This window comes from Spea bombifrons, chromosome 4 (assembly GCF_027358695.1).
Source record: "Spea bombifrons isolate aSpeBom1 chromosome 4, aSpeBom1.2.pri, whole genome shotgun sequence".
Lineage (NCBI taxonomy): Eukaryota > Metazoa > Chordata > Amphibia > Anura > Pelobatidae > Spea > Spea bombifrons.
This window is the reverse complement of record NC_071090.1, coordinates 69,439,530-69,460,632: the sequence shown is the minus strand read 5'-3', so window position 1 is coordinate 69,460,632 and position 21,103 is coordinate 69,439,530. Positions and strand designations below refer to the sequence as shown.

General features: G+C 36.5%; 1 protein-coding gene across 1 annotated transcript in view; it reads right to left on the bottom strand.

Moving 5' to 3' along the window:
- The window catches only part of LOC128491389 (collagen alpha-1(VII) chain-like), a 118,786-nt gene that overhangs the window by 50,096 nt on the left and 47,587 nt on the right, over positions 1–21,103 (bottom strand). Inside the window, exons 50-75 of the mRNA XM_053463713.1 lie at positions 20,318–20,353; positions 19,754–19,798; positions 19,179–19,250; positions 18,875–18,910; positions 18,093–18,119; positions 17,538–17,579; positions 17,207–17,269; positions 16,264–16,302; positions 15,823–15,861; positions 14,410–14,481; positions 14,124–14,156; positions 13,607–13,687; positions 12,184–12,213; positions 11,544–11,579; positions 11,029–11,163; positions 9,568–9,783; positions 9,228–9,479; positions 8,295–8,543; positions 7,831–7,884; positions 7,677–7,721; positions 6,743–6,769; positions 1,680–1,763; positions 1,468–1,506; positions 654–695; positions 488–532; positions 141–176 (exon numbers count right to left, since the gene is read on the bottom strand). Coding sequence (XP_053319688.1) covers positions 141–176; positions 488–532; positions 654–695; positions 1,468–1,506; positions 1,680–1,763; positions 6,743–6,769; positions 7,677–7,721; positions 7,831–7,884; positions 8,295–8,543; positions 9,228–9,479; positions 9,568–9,783; positions 11,029–11,163; positions 11,544–11,579; positions 12,184–12,213; positions 13,607–13,687; positions 14,124–14,156; positions 14,410–14,481; positions 15,823–15,861; positions 16,264–16,302; positions 17,207–17,269; positions 17,538–17,579; positions 18,093–18,119; positions 18,875–18,910; positions 19,179–19,250; positions 19,754–19,798; positions 20,318–20,353 — 1,875 coding nt within the window. The remainder of the gene's footprint in view (positions 1–140; positions 177–487; positions 533–653; positions 696–1,467; positions 1,507–1,679; positions 1,764–6,742; positions 6,770–7,676; positions 7,722–7,830; positions 7,885–8,294; positions 8,544–9,227; positions 9,480–9,567; positions 9,784–11,028; positions 11,164–11,543; positions 11,580–12,183; positions 12,214–13,606; positions 13,688–14,123; positions 14,157–14,409; positions 14,482–15,822; positions 15,862–16,263; positions 16,303–17,206; positions 17,270–17,537; positions 17,580–18,092; positions 18,120–18,874; positions 18,911–19,178; positions 19,251–19,753; positions 19,799–20,317; positions 20,354–21,103) is intronic.

The following is a 21,103-nucleotide window of genomic DNA, read 5'->3' as shown; positions in this document are numbered from 1 at the left end:
ACACTTCCACAAATACAGAAAGCAGTTGTTAATATGACAGAGACACATAACAATGTCAGCCATTTAATCTGGCTTCTTCCTTCTCATTGCAATGGAAATTTTATATGTGCCATATCTTCTATAACTTTGATAATTCTTACCTTTTGCCCTTTTTCGCCCATTTCTCCTTTCTCTCCCTGCAGAATTAAAACAAATATGAAAACAAAAAACCACAATGTTTCTTTACAATTGTGCAAATGACTGCTTTCCCATTAGATGAAGTATCCTTGCTTGACTTTTAGGAACAAGGCTTAGGGTAAACATTGTTGCCTGTAACAATTAATCGATCAGCTGTAACATTATGACCACTGACAGGTGAAGTGAATAACACTGATAATTTTTATCACGGCACCTGTCAGTAGGTGGGATATATTAGGCAGCAAGTCAACATTTCATCTTCAAAGTTGATGTGTTTTCAATGTATTTCAATGATTTCATGATAACAAACCTTCTTGCCAATAATGCCAGGTTCCCCGGGATCCCCTGGCTCCCCCTAGAATTAAAAAAACATGCATCATTAGACCACAGTTTCCCAGGCTATTTGTTCTCTACTGAGAGTCATCTACATATCCCATGCATTCTGTGAATGAATGTAAGTTAAGTGTAAAAGGTACCTTTCCTCTGTCTTTTTGGGCTCCTGGGTGACTTCTTCCTTCCTACAATTCAGGACAATGGAATAAGGAAAAATTGTTAAGAGCTCTTCACCATTTATCTCTAAAGAAACACTGTTTTCTATGTATATGATGGTCAAATCCATCAAACACAGCTCAATTTGGTTAATTATATCGAGTTATAATTAAAATTCAACAAGATGACTATGGTGGATACTGACAAATTAAACTTGTCTCTACCGAATCCATTAGTTACTTAAACAACTCTGGTGTCCCAATATAAAATTAAAATCAGTATCCTATTACCGAACAAATCATACATTCTCTCTCTGATATTATGGGATAAATACACAAAGGGACAATCGTAGACTAACATATTTCCCCCAATTTTACATGTATAAAAAAAGAGACATCTCTCTATACCTACACAAATGAGGTGCAAGTTAAAAGGGAAATGTTTAGTAATAAAAACATTATCTTTCTGGTATCGTCCAACACTTCCAACACTAGCTAAAAATGAATCTCAATATTCTTTAATAAAATAAATGTATAAAATAAATCATACAAAATGATATAGAAAGAGCTGGCATTCGTTTCCCATCAGCACGTGATACTAACTCAATCTCTTCCACATTGTTACGTAATTTGTTACATTTTTTATTTACCTCAATCTTTTGTAGTACCTAATTTATATCAATATCGTTTTTCACTTATATATTTATGTAAATTTTCATGGTAATGCAAGTCTCTGTGATAAACCTACTCCTTGCTGTTTCACAAAGTATATTTACTTGTATTCCTCCCCAGATGAGTTTACCTTCTTTCTTTTTCCTCCACCTTGCTGTCCAGAATAAGACTTGGAGAAAGATAACAAAAATACGTCAGAGGAGCTAAATGGAGAATACAGCAACAAAAAAGTATTTCACCTGTGATTCTTTCAATACTATATTTAGAATACAATGAGACGTTTCAGTTATATATGAATATTGTATATAAACAAAATAGCATTAAATAAAACAAAAAACTTACCATATGATCATGTTCTTCAGCCGTCCTTTTAACTCTGATGTCTTTCATGTGTTCTGTTGAATTAATAAAGTTGATTCTGATCTGCTTTAAATTAACCAAAATTATGATTCAATTAGAAGATAAATAAAAGGTTTCACAGCATGTAGTAACAAAATGTGCAGGGAGACACACAAAGGTTTCTTCTTTCCTGGATTCTATAGCATAAGATCTGTTTGATATACTCCAACCCGGTTATTTCTGTCCTGATATTTGGGCGATCAGGCTGTCTGGCTTTTCGGATTCGGCTTATGGATCAGCGAATAATTAACACAAAGGTAGATCAGAGTGCAAACAACACCTTGTACCCCTACCAGTAGAAATATAAAATACTCAATAAACAGGCATGTATAAAGTAGCTGTAGCTAATCAGTTCTTGAAAGAGATGTTTTTTTGCTCTTTACAGTGTTCAAATGTTATCTATGTGTAGAAGGTGTTTCTTTATATCCAGATATTTGAAATAATATGTGCATTAAATAACTATTCAGAAATAATAAAACTACATAATCAAAATATTCATGTAAAGTAAGGACTGTGTATGGTGGAGATCAGGTCAACTATTTTAACATTGGCTAATAGCACTACCTCATCAATATATTCTTGGATGAAATGAGCGAGGCAATGAAGATATTCATATTCATTACATCGTTAATTCTCAGGATTATATGCACTTTTTCTGAGCACAATCCAAAAATGATGGCATTCGGAACTTTACATTGTATAAAACATTTAGATTAATGCAAATATGATTAATAGTCTTCAGTGAAGAAGTATTGACTAATGTGACTAATTGTGAAAGTTGAACTCCCTTACTTCACTATGCAGGATGGGCAAACCCCAGGAGTTCAAAGGTTCAACCTACTTACTAGCAGTTTAGTGGACATATCTCAGAATACAAAATGTGTATACTGAAGCTTAAAGATTATTCAGCAAGGTTTAAATACCCAGCAGCCAAGTCTTGAGATTCCTTCTTAAATTAAGCAGTTATCCCACAAGATTATTAATAAACATGAAAAACAAGGGATCATGTATTTAAACTCATCAACATCAGTTCTATAAGAATGGTATTTGCAAGTTAATGAAAATACATTTTAATTTATTATGAGAGATAATTAAGATTTTAAGGATTAGACACTCACAATGTTGATTTTATTTTTGTGTTTACCTAAAAGATAATAACTTACACCATTTTTGGAAAACATATTTATTGCATGTCAGACAACATTTACATTTTTGTGTATTACAAAACAAAACATTTATTAAGAAAATGTAATTAAGATATAATGTCTTCTTAATTCTTAAACTTTGAATTAAAAGTTTGGAATACACAGATTTTGTCTGAGACCAATGAGATTCTCTTTCCTCTATCAGGCCCCTTCAAAAGTGCTATATATAAGTTGATTCAATTGTTCCCTTGAATTTCCAAGAGGGTTTCTAAGTGAGATAAACCACTTTTGGTTATTTATGTATATGGGTTTACATACAAAACTATATCTTGTTCTTTCTACCTACATTACCTACAGTGATAAGGACTTGAGGTGCACATTAGCCACAAAAACAGGTGTAACTAAAGGCAGCTATATAATTAGCAGTTACATGTTGGCAAGCTTAGTTAATTAAAATATTACCAATTTTACTTAGCTGTTTAAAATATTACCAATATTATTTTGGTTTGGAACTGAGCACCAAATATTTTAACCTTAATACTCTCAATGTTCTGCAGAATTCCTCTACAATGTTGACAATATCACACCAGGGACAGCAATGAAGTTTGCTACATATCTGTAGTCTTGACATTTGTTGCAACACAGTAGCTGGAATGCATTATGCACAGACTACACATGTTCTGTGTGTAATTCCTTGTATAAACTGAATGCAGAGATTCCATTCGAACAAATCATCTATTAATAGCATATACGTAACATAATTGTCTTTGTATCACAATAAAAAAACATTTTCCAACATTTGTCCAATGGAAGTGTATTCTACATCTTATAGTGGTTAAAAATCAGATCATTTGTTTGACCTGTAGCTTTGATGCATTGCTTCTTCACACTGAACTGGAAGTCCATGGTTAAAGGAAGTGGAAGGAAACATCAGTCCCACAGTAGCCTTCCCATATACTGGTCTGGGCCAGAAGGATTGTACCACGTAGATCACTGCCATCCAAAAGTACACTATACTTTGCCCTAGTACGCCTGCCAAATACTAGAGCCACTCCACAGTCCTTAAGGCTAGAGGAGGATCTATGGCGGTATGATGTATAGTGTTTCCTTCCTGGTTTATGTTTGAAATCCTGATTTTTTTTTAAATTGGCCCTGTGTGATTAAAACAAAACAAGTTATGTTAACAGGCTTAGTGCTCCTATACCGCACAATGCCACTTATCAAGTCTCCATCATTCATAGACTTCAAAGAGCTTACAAGTTCACTGGAATAGGACATCATTTGCAACGTAAAGCAATGTGAAGACTGGGATGGACAGAGTACCAAAGATCTGCAGATCTCTGCATCTTTACCAAAATAAGGAATTGTCACTTTTGCTACCGTTGGTCTAGATACACTATATGACCAAAAGTATGTGGACACCCCTCCTAATCAATAAGTTACGTTTTTCAATCACACCCATTGCTAACAGGTGTATAAAATGTATAAAGGTATATAAAAAAATCAGCAGCCATCTCAATAGACAAACATAGGTAGTAGAATGGATCATACTAAAAAGCTCAGTGCCTAAACATCATAGGATGGCACCTTTGCTACAAGTCGGTTCATGAAATTTCTGCCCTTCAACACTTTGCTATTATTGTGAAGTGCAAGCACCTAATAGTAACAACCACTCAAAGCAGTAGACCACGCACATTCACAGTGGGGCTGCAGAGTGCTGAAGCGCCTAACACATAATAATTGTCTGTACTCACTTCAGAGTTCCAAACTGCCTTTGGAAGCAACACTATCACAAGCACTGTGTGTCAGGAGCTTCATGAAATGGGTTCCCATGGTAAGCAGTTCCACACAAACCAAAGATGGTGAAAGGTGTAAAGCACACCACCACTAGTCTGATGGACATATCTAGGTTTGGAGGAAGCGAGGAAAACACTACTTACCAGATTGCATAGTGCCTACTGTAAAGTTTAGAGGAGGAGGGATAATGTTCTGGGGCGGTTTTCAGAGTTTAGGCTAGGTCCCTTAGTTCCAGTGAAAGGTAATGTTAATGCCACAGCACACAAAAACATTTTAGACAATGTTATGGTTCCAACTTTGTGAGTAAAGTTTGGAGAAGACCCTTTCATGTTCCAACATCACCATGCCCCTGTGCACAAAGCAAGGTCCATAAAAACATGGTTTGACAAGTTTGGTTTGGAGAAATGTAGTGACTTGATGAATTGTAACTCAGTCCACAGGATCAATGCTAGCCTCACAAATGTTCTTTTGACTGAATGGCAAAAATTTCCATGGACTACAAAATCTTGTAGAAAGCCTTCCCACAAGAGTGGAGGCTGTAGTAGCTGCACAATGGGGTAACTCTATATTAATTTCCATAGTTTGGCAATGGGATGTCTAACAAGGTCATATAGGCATGATGGTGTCCACATACATTTGGTTATATAGGGTATGTCCCAATGAAAGTGGGCAAATGTGTGCCCTAGTTCCTGTATGTCTTCAGTTGCCGCTGTAATTAAGTTCTGAGCATGCACATGCAATTTTATGGGCCGTGCTTGAAGCATGTTTGTTAATAAGTGCACAGATTTCAGTTACCACAAACCATGCTAACTTTGCAACATTACACTTACAGTACTTAAGCATTATTAGCTGTAACACAGTGCAGCCACACAACTGTTGACAACAATGATAGATACAAACACAACATAGCGAAGCATTTGGTTCAGTGTCGGGTAAGCCATTCTAGAGGCAGTTGCCTATTAATTCACAATTTGCCCATCCTATTCTTTACTTGAAAATCTAATAGTAAGACATGCAGTCAGCCACCATGAGGCAGATATACAAATGTAGCAAACTTCATTGTTATTCTGTGGTGTGATTGCCTCAATGGATCTTATCAAAGTAAACTAATTGATATTTTGATTTGGTTATCATGCATTTCAGTAAGGCGTATGGGCTGTCCATTATCGACCGTAGTGTTTATGTCCCAGTGATAAAAGGCAATGACTGAGAACATGAATACATATAAAAAATGGTGCATTTCTTTGCAGGAAAAAAGCAAAGGAAGACAACACAAAGAAATACAAATTCATTGCTAATAAAGTATTAGAAAATGTATTTAAGACATTTACGTCAGGTATAAGGCTAACTTGACCATAAGGAAAAAATAAGGTTTGAATTTCTCATATCTATAGCTATAGTATAATGACTCACTTATGCACACTTCCGCTCAGGTCTACAATTACTCCAGTGCCTAACACCAGATTAGTGCCATATGCAGCTACCTAGGTCATCTATATGTTGGGCTGGACCGCAGCCTATGAGAAGATCTGGGGGAACAAATCACCCACTTAGGCCCAGACTGGCTAACGGAAACATTGGGCATATAGTCTGGTGAACCAGTGATCAATGCGCCTCTTGTATGCAGATGTGTGTACCGTAACACAAGTAACTTATTGGCCACTGTGACTGATTTTAATTCCCAGTCATTGCTCAACCTTTAAATTCTAGTTCTTTGCCTAATCTTGCTGTAAAAGAGACACATGCATCCAAATGTTTGGATGAGGGATAGAGGTGAGAAGGGCATAGAGTGAGAGATGAAATCAGAGCTGCAGTGAAGGGGCAGAGGTGTGTGGGGGGTGAAAACATGGGGGGATAAAGAAAAAGAGTGCCGTGGAGAGGGGGAAAATGTCTGACTGGAACTTTAAACATGGTGGGAGAGATGGAAGAAATGACTTAAAGAGATAGAGGGAAATTAGTGGATGGGTGACACAAATAGGAAGATAAAAAAGGGAGATGAAATGGTATTAGGCCCTGTTTGCATCACTGGAAGAAGTATCTGTACATGATCACCCATGTGCATACCCTGAGAACCACAGGATAAATAAAAATCTATAAAACAGAAACACATATAAAAATATAGCAACATATACATGCATTGCTAATTTCTAAGAAGCAGGAAACAGTGTCCAGCAAAACATGCAATCAGTCAAACAGCATGCTTCAGCCAGATCACAGCGATACACTCTGTTAGTGTGACTTTACAGGAATACATTAAGGCTTCAGTAATCCAGGAAACCGATTCATATCTACTTACAGCGTACATGTATCTAAGCACAATAAATAAAGATTTTATACGGTTAGACATTATTTGTTTTAAAGGGTCCATAGTCATGGAGGATCACTGCAAGTTTTCTGTACCTTCTTGATGTCAACTCTTTGCTTAACAGAGTGGGTAAGCATGTGTACCTCAATAACCAAGCAATGTAATTAAGCACACTTTTAAAGTAGTGTTTGAAAGAAGAGTTGATCTCTAATGCCATTTCGATCAGCCTAACCCAAATTTATACCACAGTGAATTAAAACATGTCATACAGCTTATAAATTAATTCATTTGTTAGTGCTCAAATGCAATTTATTATTTTTAATTCATTACATTTATTTATTATTTTTAATTCTTTTTTTTTTATTATTTAAATTGATTTTTTACTCCACACTCTCATGCATTAAAGCAGGCGCACTTTGTAGATGCCTTCTCCTTACATGTTCCAGCTCAAAATGCTTGTAATAGTATCATCTTATTCAGGGACATGTCATTGATAAGTCTCCCCCAAGCTAATATGTTTTCCAGTACAACAATACAGCAATACCCAACTAATGTGATTTGGCCAAGACCACTTCTTTTGTACTTGACATTTACTCAACTCTCATTGAGGTTCATAACCCTAATTAAAATATGTGAGTTAGTGAATAAGTCTATCCCAAGACTGATAACATTAGAATTTATAACAGCCTTTACCTCATTTTCCAGATGTGCTGCTTCTTCTTCAATAACATCTACCTGCTATGATTGAAAAATAATATTCCCATTTAAGTGAATAAATTTTATTATATGTAGAATCATTAATTATATTAGTTACAGAATTATAAGGTTAACTAAATTGACAGTGCACCTGTGATCTAGACTGCTCCAGCTCAGTTTCTTTTTCTACCATGACCAGTTCATCCTGAAAGGAAAAATAAAACATTACAGGGCAGTTTAATACTGTTAAGACTGCTAGCTATGCATATATGTAATGTAAGTTATTATTTAATATACATTTCAAATGTTTTCTCTTTACTCAAATGTTCATACTCCAGACACCTCTTATTCTTCAACAATGGGTGTCCAGGGGATAAAGGTGAACTGAGATGCTCTAGAGGATCACTCCCACTCAGCAGGAGGAAGGAATTGTTTCCACTATAACCTATTCTAATCTAGAAATGTAATTCAAATTATCACTCAAATGTCATCAAGAGGAACAAATCAAACAGGTTTCCAAAAAGAGATGCAATGCACTGCTTTTTGTTGCACAGGAATAATTGTTTCTGCTAATCAAAAAAATTGTTAAAAAAGACAACCAATGATAAAAATTACCATGCCCTCCTCTGATTCATCCTCTGATACGCTGTATGTTGCAAGTGTACTCCCAGTGCTCTCAAGGACCTCCAAGTTGAGATATGTGCTTGTTGGGGTTGGCTCAGTTTTAGCATTACCCTTAAGGTCTTGTGTTGAGTTAGATTCAAACAGTGTTTGAGTAGAAGTCATCTCTTGTTCCACAGCCCCCTGTGCATTTGTTTCTGTGGCCATGTTTTCTGCAAGGTTTTTCTTTTTCTGTTCCTTTTTCTAAACAAATCAAACAGTACATGGATACAAATCATGTTTGTTCAGGGTATAATATAATATTAAACAAAAACAAAAAAGAAAACTCAATGTGGATGCTAAAACACAACTATCCTGCCAACTATTTCTTTACTGAATAGACTCAAAAAGGAACTGCCATACTTTGTTACTGAGGATGATAGATAATGGCTGGAATATCACACCGAAGCTGAAACTTAAATCTTCTAGCTGTCATGTAATACCCCTCTGTTCATTTTATTTATACATTTTCTCTTGCACCCTGAAGCCACTTACCCATAATTAATGCTACAAGATGCTACAGTTACCCGTACTGTAAAGTCACGAGTGGGCCCTTCTTAGCCCGCTATTCTTGCCAGGAACTTTTCTATGCATGGCAATGTCTAGATGGCAAGCTTATGGGAAAGGTCCTCAACTCCTGTTGCGTCTGCATATATGAATATACAGTATATTTGATAACTATTCCATCTTTAAACTGTGTAGCCCTGTTTAATATGTTGGAGGTTAATAAAGGAGTATAAACACAATAATAATTACAAGCGTAACAGATATTGCTACAAGTTTTATTTATCCTAAAAGATTAATCCTAACTCATACTTTGTTACTCTACAAAAAATGTCCCTGCCTTGTTTCCCCCACAATGCAAATTAACCTTTTTATGTAGTTTACCTGTACAAGGCCGATTGATTGATTTTCCATGGCTTCACGTGTTTCTGAAGCACTAAGCATAATTCCTTGTAGCAGCTCAGTGGGACCAGATGTTCTCTCTTCTCTGACACTTGGCCCTGGCTCTCTTGTTACTCTTCCCACTGTATAACTATCTCCTCTTATACCTTCCTCCATTGTGAAGTTAATTGACTTTGTGTCAGCCAACAAGCTATCCAGACGATTCTTCTTCTTCTTCTGTTCCTTTCTAGACTCCTACAAGAACACACACAAGGCAAACAGCAGCTCTAGTATAGTTCTAGTATAGAGAACGTTTTACTAACATAGCTTTTAACAGACCCACCTTTTCATGCTTCTTTTGGGGTTTTTCAGATTGCACTTGTTTGTTGGTCTCAGTCATTGTTTTCACAGTGCTGATAGAGAGTAATGAGTCTGTTTCATCAACAGGACCATCTTCCTCCTGATCCTCTGTGACCACGTTTGTGATAATGTCAACAGGTAAAACTTCAGATTGTGGTTTGTCTTTTCCCTTTGTTTCTCTCCTGCCTTCATGTGCGTCCTAAATTATAATTAAAAGAATAAATTAGCATGTTCACAGTGATGCAGCTGTCCATGTACAGGTATATGAAACCAAGTGGTCCCAGACACATCTATACATTTATACACTGGCCAATATAATATAACAAAGAGTAGTCATAAATATGCTATATCAAACAGCCATTTCCTAACGTCTCCCTGACAAGAGCCCTATGTTCCATTAGCTTGGTACATAATCTTTATTGTTTTCCATGTATTAGACATTCTGACAAGTAGTTGCATTTTATGCAGATGCACAAAAAGCATTTTGTACTTGTTTCTACAAATTTGGGTCTAACATACATATATGCATTACAAATGGGTTTGTATTATACTCAAAATTCTATGATAATCCTTTTTAACTGGCCGAGAAATAAAGCCCAAATATATAAGTTGCAAAAAAAAGTTTAATGTAACATTTAAGTTGGCACAGCATGTTTATTTTGAGGAATAATATCATAACATTGTTTTCATACAACATAAATCTCAGAAGCAGTTTCAGAAAACGTATTTACATATACATGTATTGCCGCAGGTGTATAACATAGAGCACCTAGCCATGGAACTTTGTGTCCTAGCTAGTCTGTCTATTTTGTAAGTTGGAGGACCTATTGCTTGTCTTACGTTTAGGAGAGCCTTATGCATTGATATATTTAACATTGGTGCCGCTCTGATGTTGTATTTGGGTGCTCTGCCTCTTAAGGAAGTACAGCATGCTAAGGAGGGTATGTTGGCTAGATATTTCACTGGTAGCTGACCACTGGTAGGTCAAGGACTAATTGGCATTGGCCAGAATGTGCTATTGGCCTTTTGTTTATCCCATACATAACCTTTACCATTACAGGTTCTAGCGGGGGAAAAAATGGCAAAAATGACTTGTCGCATAACCCGCAGTTCTAAATCTTGAAGTCACGATATAAAAATAATATTTTTCCTTTTGCAAACACACTTCCAGAGCAAGTTCCAATCACACTAATTTTCAAACTAATGACATCTTCCGTGTATATGGAATGTAAAAACTATATGTTTATGGGGCCTTTAAAAAAGTCAGTGGCAGACTTGGCTTGCTGGCAGAAAAGGAAATAGCACATACACAATAAATCATATTGCATACCAATTGCAACAGACTTAGTAGTCACTAGTCAGTTTTGTTCCCTTTTAATTATGATAAAGAATTCCCCAGAAATACAATTAGTTACTAAGTATCCTACCAAATACTCTACCATACCATGTAGATTGTTGTATGCTTCACCCCTTGCTCCTTCTTCGAGATCTGATCTTTCTTCACGCTTGTGAGATGCTGAAGCAGATCTGTTACTCCATTTTGTACGAGATGATCCGTCAATTCCTTTAGCAGTGCTAGCTAGACCAGAAAATGACAAATAGCAACAGAAATTAACAGATTTTATTTACAGGCAGATCCCCTCAACCCACTTGTATGTTTAGTTTTAATTCAAGTTTTAATGGCTTAAGTCTTGTATTTAATTTTTGTTGCTTCAAATCCCTGGATAGATTATTAAACACAAATAAAAATGATATACAAAAAATCATCAGTTGGTACATGACTTTAAAATAAATGATTATTATTTTTTTATTTGCTAAATATTATGCTAATTTATGATGATTCAAAAGCCTTTCAAACTTATTCTGGGCAATCAAACTTGTTGGCCAGATAACTTGAACATAACACAAAATGTGCAAGTTGACCATTTCAGCAATGATACATTACAAGTCTTTTCATACCTTAATGCCATATGCTTCAAACATTTTTTCAAGATCCTGCAAAGTCAATAAAAAGTGCCATTTTTTTAGTGCGATGTTAACCCTAAAAACCAAGGCTATCAATTTTTTAACTGAGACATATTTGAATCTGTATTCATTTTTTTTCACGTGTATTGAATCCTACAGGGGTGGTGACAAATGATGTTGACCGGAAACTCTAGAATATGAAAGTCCCTGTTAATTTCTTATTTTAATACCAAATCAAAATGAAGATCAGTGATTTAACATGCATAGCGAAAGTCAAAATGTGTTACAAATCATATTTAGTGAATATTGAATCAGATTTTTAAATTTTGCACTTATACTGATCACATTAAAGTACCTGTCAGCTAAGCAGACAGTAAACAGTGCACTGAAACAATTTAAAAAGATTATCTATCTAGCATCCAGGTTGCATGAGAGCGGGACACTGCCCCTGTCAGTTAACCTACCCTGTATCATGGGGAATGTGACTCTGGGAAGATGAAAGAGTTTAAGTTAGAATCTAAGGCTAACACAGGCTATGTGCACAGTGTCTGTGTGAAGGTGAGATGTAATGTGCGCTGAAAGTGGTGTCTATAGTGGGGACGCTTGTTATGCACCTGGTAGTCAAGAATCTTACCTTCATGTCCATTTCTTTTCCATGTGGTCCCTAAAAGGCAAACATAAAATTGATACATTCAGATGAAAACGGAATATATTTATATTAAATGATAATTACCATATAAGCAGCTCCTTGGACCCAATGAGAATGAAAGAGATTGCGCTTACTTGCTGGGGTTTATTTACTAAAGGTGTTTTTTACTTTACATTATGAAATGTTGACCACAGTAAGCTTCTGCTCCAATAATAGTATGGATCAGCTCAACAACTTTTCCAGGTATGGAACTTTATGTTGCTTAGTAAATTCAAGGACATGAACTTGCAACTTTCTTACCATCGCCTGATTTTGTGAGCAAATTCCATTTTGTTTTTTAGGTTGTACTCAAATAAGTCGCGAGAACAAAAGACAGGCCCCCTTGTTCTGAAGCCCTAAGCTGACAATCTTTACAGAAGCCTATTTCACAAAACATAATGTGTTACTAAACTAGCTCACAAGTAAAGAACTTGGATGGTCAACAAGTGATTTATACATTTACTATAACTCAAATTAGGTATGGTGGATGAAAAGTGTGATGGAAAACCCCTCCACTAAGAATTAGGTAATAGCAGTCATTACTAAACACTCATCAACATCCACCAAACAAGCCAGTAGACCTGCTTTTCCCACATAAATCAGGCTGATGAGTCCCATTAAAGATGAAACAGCTTTGCACAGTGGTGATCTGGCTATTGTACTTCTTTCCCGAACTTTGTTTAAAGGCTGTCTAGTGCAGCGGACATTAGCTCTAAAAGGATCCATGTATAAAGGATATAGAGGCAAAAAGGGGTGATCAGTGTTAACCTTGTTTGGATGCGCCTTCCCAGACTCCCCTGCAGTGGTGGTATAATCCTTACGAAAAAATTACTGCAGTTTTTCTGAAGTAATACTGCAGTTTTTTGGACATGAAAAAACTGCAATACTGCACTTTTACTGCACATTTACTGCAGTTTTACTGCATTTGTACTTCACTTTACTGCAGTTTTACTGCAGTTATTTTTGTACGGAAGTACAAATGCAATAAAGCTGCAGTACATTGAAGTACAACTGTAGATTTGCAATAAAAAAAAAGTGCAGTAAAAGTGCAGTATTGCAGTTTTTTCATGTCCAAAAAACTGCAGTATTACTTCAGAAAAACTGCAGTAATTTTTTCATAAGGGTAGAACGATGAGATTTCTGTAGGAAAAACACGGCTTGTCTGGTGGATGTTGATCAGTGTTTAATAATACCTGCTATTACATTTACTATGGAATGTATAAACACATGTAAGGATGCAGGTTGGTACAGCATTGTTAAAATATTGTTGTTTTTTTTATTTGACATATTCCTCTGTTAAGTAAACAAAGTCACAATTTCCAACTACAACAGAAAACATGTAGATTATTAATTTACTCAAACTAAATACCTGAGGGCCTGGAGGCCCTGGGGGTCCCATCGGCCCCATGTCTCCACGTTCCCCTTTTTTCCCGTTGAGAGCTGGAGGCCCCTTAATAAAAAAAAAAGATAGAAAACATGGCTGCTAATAAACAAGATTTGGAGGTTATTTGTCCCCATTGATCAGGCTTTGTCAATAGGTAATAAAATGAAAATCCTAGTCAAGTACACACTTTACATCTCTTAGGATTCTAGATATTGCAAGGAAGTATCATAGAGGGTATGGGGCTTTAGGGGGTCAGAGTGTTTGTAGTGAGGCTTAAAAAAATTAAAACATGTAATACAATACTACATGACAGAAGAAACCTAGTGAGAAAGTATACGTAAAAATGATGTACAGAAAATATATGTCAAATACTGGACTGCCCTTGTTGGACATTTCTCATATATAATTCTGTTTCATTGTATCCGTAATATGATGTATAATGATATTACAAAAACTAATGATCAGGAACCCAAATGTTCTGCATGTAAAGGAGGATACTTACGTTTCCTGCTTCTCCTTTTTGACCTGGTTCACCCTAAAAATATCAGATAATTATAAATATGATTAAGATTTGTTTTATCTATTTTATGTATTTAAAATACGGTATGTTTCTCTCCTGGGTAGCCATGCTAAATAACATATTTTTCATTGCACAGATACACTTATTTGAATTTTGGGGGGGATTTAAAGGGTTTGACGTTATTTCTTCTGCGTTGAACATCATTACCTTCACTCACTTTTCTACTACAGGGCAGTGATATATAACCGGTACATCAAAATATACTCACCTTTTGACCTGGTGGCCCAGAAACACCTGTCTTCCCATCCAGTCCATTTTTGCCAGGAGATCCTGAACTTCCCTTTAGATGTAAGATAAGACATATAAGACACAGGTTATATATTATGGCAATATTATCTAAACAATAGGCTTGATATACTACACATGCACATCGCTGGATCGGCAGCTTTGATTATTTACCAATACCTCACCATTTCATTCAATTATTTTATTTGTACAGATGGTAGGGGTATCCAAACTTGTATTAATTACCGTATTGGCTCGAATATAGGCCGCACTTTTTTCCCCCACTTTAAGACTTTAAAGTGGGGGTGCGGCCTATATTCGGGGTCTAGCGCCCGACGCCCGGGACATGCAGTCCCGGGCGCCGGGCAGGCAGCGGGGTTAGGATACAGATCCCCCGCAGCAGTGCAGGGGACCTGCATCCTACTGTCTGATACGCTCAGACAGCCTCCCCTGCCGGTACTTCCCACGGGGGGGGTGCCGGCACGGGAGGTTGTCTAAGCGCATCGTGCGGATGCGTTTTACCTCTGCATCCCCCCCCGGACTTACCGGAGCAGACTCCCGGGTGTCTTACGGGGTCGGCGGGGGACATCTACGCAATACAACTTCCGGTGCCGGCACCGGAAGTTGTATTGCGTAGATGTCCCCCGCCGGCCCCGCAAGACACCCGGGAGTCTGCTCCGGTAAGTTGGGGGGGGCAGAGGAGGACAGTGCCAGCGTATCTCGGGGAGGGGGGACAGTGCCAGCGTATCTCGGGGAGGGAGGACAGTGCCAGCGTATCTCGGGGAGGGAGGACAGTGCCAGCGTATCTCGGGGAGGGAGGACAGTGCCAGCGTATCTCGGGGAGGGGGGACAGTGCCAGCGTATCTCGGGGAGGGGGGACAGTGCCAGCGTATCTCGGGGGGGGGGACAGTGCCAGCGTATCTCGGGGAGGGAGGACAGTGGCAGCGTATGTCGGGGAGGGAGGACAGTGGTAGCGTATCTCGGAGAGGGAGGACAGTGGTAGCGTATCTCGGGGGGGGGGACAGAGTGGCCGCATGTTTTTTTGGTGCTTTTTTAAAGAAAAAAACTTTTTCTTTAAAAAAGCACCAAACTTTTAGGGGGCGGCCTATATACGGGGGCGGCCTATATCCGAGCCAATACGGTATATCTGACTATTTCATTATTATCCTGGGACCTCAGAAATAAGTCAAGAAGAAGAGATTTTAAACTCCCTAGCTATGAAACTATGTGGGTGACCATATGCGCCTGTTTTCAGGGACAGGTTCCTGACTCATCCTTCTGTCCAAATCAAATATTTTTTTTTTTTTTAAATAAAGTGGAAACTTATAACTAGCCAAAAAAAAAACACTCCTGTCCAGCTATCTACTGTCTTTCTATCTATTTATATATTATTTACCTTTTCCCCTTTCATTCCCTTTTCAGGAGTAGATTCTAGCTGTGAACATAAAGCATGTGTTAGCATTAAAGTGATGTGCACATTAAGTAATAATGAAGAAAATGTAATTGTAACTCATATGAAAAAAAAGCAAAACATGACTAAAGGTCCGCCTGCTTGAGGGTATCATATAAATCAGTACCACAATGCTGTGCATGGTGGGCATATCTTATAAGAAGAAACATATTACTGCAACAGATGTGCAATATAGAAATTACAGTATTTTAGTAGTGCTTTCCAGTGTTTCAATTATTTAGCTTAGGTTTCACATAATAAGGAAATGATGCCATAAAACTTTTTCTGTATTGTTTCACATAACAGCCTACAACTTTCTAATTGTAAAAATATTATTGTTACATATTACTTAAATATATTTTCAAGAAATTCTGTAACCCAGCCTACCGTAGTGCTTCCAGGAGGGCCTGGTCGACCTTCTGGACCCTGTAGAATGAGAGGTATTGCTTAACATAAGATTGTTAGCTCCCAAGAGCAGGGTCCTCTTCTTCTTTTGTATCAGTTTGTTATTGTATGTGATTTTAAATAATTTTACTCTGATGTAACTCTGTTTCAGAATGTGCTGGCACTATATAAATAAATGTAATTAACTGTTAAAGACACTGTGCAAGAAAGAGGATAATCTGTCTCCAGATATCTGTATATTGCCCTGTGTCAATTATTTTCTATAATAATGGCAGCATTAGCAAGTATACAGTGAAAATTAACAGGTAATACATCACATACTTAAAGAGATGTTGGCTGTATACCATATATGATGGATAATGCATGTACATGTATGAATAACAATATCAGTTTAAAGATCTATTATTAGTATTATTTATTGTTTTATATAGCACCATCATATTCCGTAGGGCTGTACAATGGGATTATATTGTTTAAACAAGGTATTAAATAAGATATTTGGATATAGAATGTTCATAAGCATATTTTACACAGCAAGAAAGGAAAACTGGCCTAATGCATAGTTACATTATGTACCAGGACTCTTAGCAATAAAATACAAAAATAAAAGGTCTGCAAGAAATGTTGTTGTATCTGCTCAAAAGCATATAATTGCTGTCTACAAGTTTTATATCTACTTCATGAGAATTATGTACAAATCACACAATAATTTGAAATTAGAATAGAATGGGTTATTGTAATAATTAAACATATTTACAAGGAAAAGTTTTTTTTAATGTGCTACCAATACTGAAACAAAATGCAGGATACAGTCCTTTACATAGAAAATGTTTGCCTATGCATTTTTATATTTAATGACACTTTGTAATGTACATCAGCACGTTAATACAGCTATAATGCTTAATTCCCCATGTTTTCTACATACCCTTGGTCCAGGTGGGCCAGTGTCACCCTTTTCACCTTTAAATCCTGATTTTCCTGGTTCTCCCTATAATAGTAAATGGAATAATTGTCTAACAGTATGACCACGTGTCGTAAAGAATGGATGAAAAAAATATTTAGCAGGCACAGGCTGGATTAAAATATGCAATAGGCAATTTATACCCTGGAGGCAACATATATGGTTACTAAAGAGCAGAATGCAAGGATCATGAATGGCCACGTATTAAGAGTACTTGATCCCTGTCAAGGCAACAGTTAATGTGTAATAATGCTAAATAATCAGTCAAGTTCATGAAATTATTGAAAGACTATACCTTCTCTCCTTTGACACCAAAACTTTTATCAAGAGATGCCACCTGTAAATAACAATACTGTATTATAGACTACTACTTATTATCTTTACTACTTATATATAAATAAACCATATTTAATTACTGAATAAACATCAAGAAGATATATATGCTACAAGAAAAGCACCCAGCGTGTATCACATTTATTCAACTTTGGTGGATATTCTATTAAACAGTCACATTGAAATAAATATATATGTAAGACTCACATGGAAACCATTAGTGATTTGTCATTGTGTGTTGTATGTTTAATGGCTATGACTTGAAGACAACTAGGTTTTATCTTTCCAAATTTCCAAATTTGTCAATTTTTATTTTTCTCCTACTACACTGACTTCAAAATCCAGGTATTTTTGCAGTACTACAAGTATGAACACTAAAGTCTTAAAACTGTTACATATTGCAGTTAGTTAAACTTTTCCTACTGTATATAATATTGGTTTGCATTAAAATATTACCAACCCTTTAACAAGACATGCCCAAAACACAAGATTTCTCTGAATTGAGTATGATGCTTACCACACTTCCAGGTAATCCAGGCTGTCCCTGTATAAATTGTAGTATATGTATATATATTTTACTGTTCAGCTTATTAACATCATTGTGACAGGTAAAACCATATTACATTACAGATTATTTAATAAACATAGAATTCGATGGCCATTCGTAACCATTGGCCAATCTAGTCTGCCCATTTTTAGTGATTTAAAAATTCAAACTTTAATATGTTCCCATGTGTTTCCCATGCATGTTAAAATTCCAATCACTGTATTGGAGATTGTTTCACTTATGCAGCACCCTCTTGCTAAAATACATCTTTCTAAGCCTGGCTACGAGATGGATGTACTGCTTAAAAACACCTTCCATGTCTATATCATAGCAAATGTTCTGCAAAGATCAACTATCCATGCAAGTAACATGCATAGAAAATATTTGGATTGAGTCCTTATTCTACACCCGATTATCCTTCCAACAACTGATGTTCTAGCTAGATTGGTTAGTTTAAATCATTGCTTCAAAAGAGACGCAAAAGATAGCCCTAAATCTGAATAATTTTACATTTCAAAGAGAATGAAAACGGATAACCATCAGGAAATCAATAAATAGAATGTATGAAAGGGTTAATATGACAATGGTAATTAAAAGCTGGTTCAAAACTTTAGGAACAAAAATTGTGAAGCTGGACATAATATATTATGCCAATACTATTTTTCTATCTGGAGTGATAAAGAAGCAGATATAGTTGGATGCAGAGAATGTAAATACACCGTTGCATACCATCAAATAGCATGCATACTTACAGAATCTCCCTTTTCTCCCTTTTTGCCATCAACACCCTGATGAAATTAAACATTGTTTAATAGGGATTTCATAAATACACTGGGTTATTCATTTGCCACAGCATGGAGGTTATCTGGACAATTATATATATATATATATATATACACACACATATACCGGTATATATATATATATATAAACGGTATAGATTTATCCTGAAAAATGAAACCTCTGGATATATCTGCAGTCATTATCTATTGTAAATATATACAACATCAACCTCTCCCCTTCAAAAAATATTCTTTGGAAAAAGAATAGACTTACATCTTTTCCTGGAGGTCCCACATCTCCTTTTGCTCCAGCTTCACCAAACCGTCCAGGAAGACCTACAGGACCCTGGACAGACAACAAGTGAAAAGAGGTTTTAGGTTTACAAAACAAATGTTCTGCCCATCTGGAATAAAAGACAACTATGTCAAATGCAAAAGTGCCCTTGTATCCCAGATGCGTTAGCTGATTAGCGGATTATGGTATGATGGACAGCTATAGGAATATGAAAATTATTAGATCCCACAAATTATATGGTAAATTAGTTTCATAGAAACTGTATGGAAATACAACTAAATCAGAATCACTCAATAAAAAGGGGGTAACACAAAATTGAAAAACCTCACAAGATGAGCACTAAGTGGTGAGAGGTATACACTGCTTTTATAAGTACCGTATGTTGCAATTGACATTTAGTGGTTTAGTACAGGATACTTGTAGTTATCTTTATAATATCCTTTGGTATAGAAGTCTTTTAACAACTTAACAACTTAATCTCTGTATAAGTTGTTTCTCATCACTCATTATTTCATGATGAATTTATGGTGACTGATGAGCGCATCTCACGTTACCCTTTGTCCTTTCTCTCCCGATTCGCCATTAAGTCCAGGTTCTCCCTAATAAAGAGAAATAAAGAAAATGAACATTATATCACCCATTTTAGAAAATAATTAACTTGTTCCGGTGATATCCTGTATCTTAACTATTCTTTTCTCTTGATTTTACTAATAGTTATGGTGATCAAAGAGATAAATCTCAACCAACGAGTAACAGTAAATTGTGAAGATAGGATAAACCATGGATAAAGGCCCCAACATAAAGTTGGATTCTTTTCTTTATACCATACTTTGGTGATACATAGTAACAGGCTTTTATAGGCTTACACAATTGAAGAAACCAGTAAACAGACACCCTTTAGAATGATCTTGGATCACATGGGTACATAACCTCAGAAGCATCATATCTTTGTATGATAGGCAGACACAATCTTAAAAACTACCGTAATGGCCAATGTCTAAAATTAGGTCTGACATACACCTGACATTTACGCATTGCAGAGTTTGCTTAAAAGTCTATTCCGTTTTTGTCTACGTTCTTTAGTAACAGTGAGCAAATTGGATCTCTCGATTTTATACCTTGTCCCCAGGCTCTCCTTTTTTTCCCGGATCACCCTGATGGAAGAAGAGTAAAATCATCATAACAAGAAACTATGCTACATTAAGGTCCTAAAAGGAGGGTTTGGCTAAAAGATTTGAAAATGAAAGATGCATTTTATTAAGAAACAACAACAACAATAAGGTAACAAATGCCATTAAATATGTCTATAAAACGCATGAAAGAAAAAAGAAAAAAATACCACAAAGGGACCTGTGGGTAGCAATGCAAACAATGGTATATATGGCAGAGCAGCATTCAATAAACTACTCATAACCAATGTGAAAAAGCAGTACCCCTGTGGGGTGTATTCACTAAAGTGAGTTTGCAGGAGAGCTGTGGTCTGACCAACTCCAATGAGCTTTACGTGCAAGAAGAGCTTGGCTGATTGAATAGAATTAATTACTGAATCAGTGAGAATAATTGAAAGTATCTGAATTATGCAGAGCTAGCTAACTCTTGCAAGATAAATTTACCAGTGTTGTCTCATTTTACCATATTTACCCTAAAGCTTTTCCTAAAATATTATGAATAAACATTCCAGTTGTGTGGTTGTAGTCCAGGGGTGTCCAACCTGCGGCCCTCCAGCTGCTGCATGACTACGTCTCCCATACTCCTCAGCCAGCCCCTTAGCTGAAAGAGCATTATGGGAGATGTAGTCCTGCAGCAGCTGGAGGGCCTCAGGTTGGCCCCCTCTTGTAGTCCATCCATTTTCCAAATGTCATTGCTTTATATATAGGGGTTTTGTTACTAGCTACACAATCTGC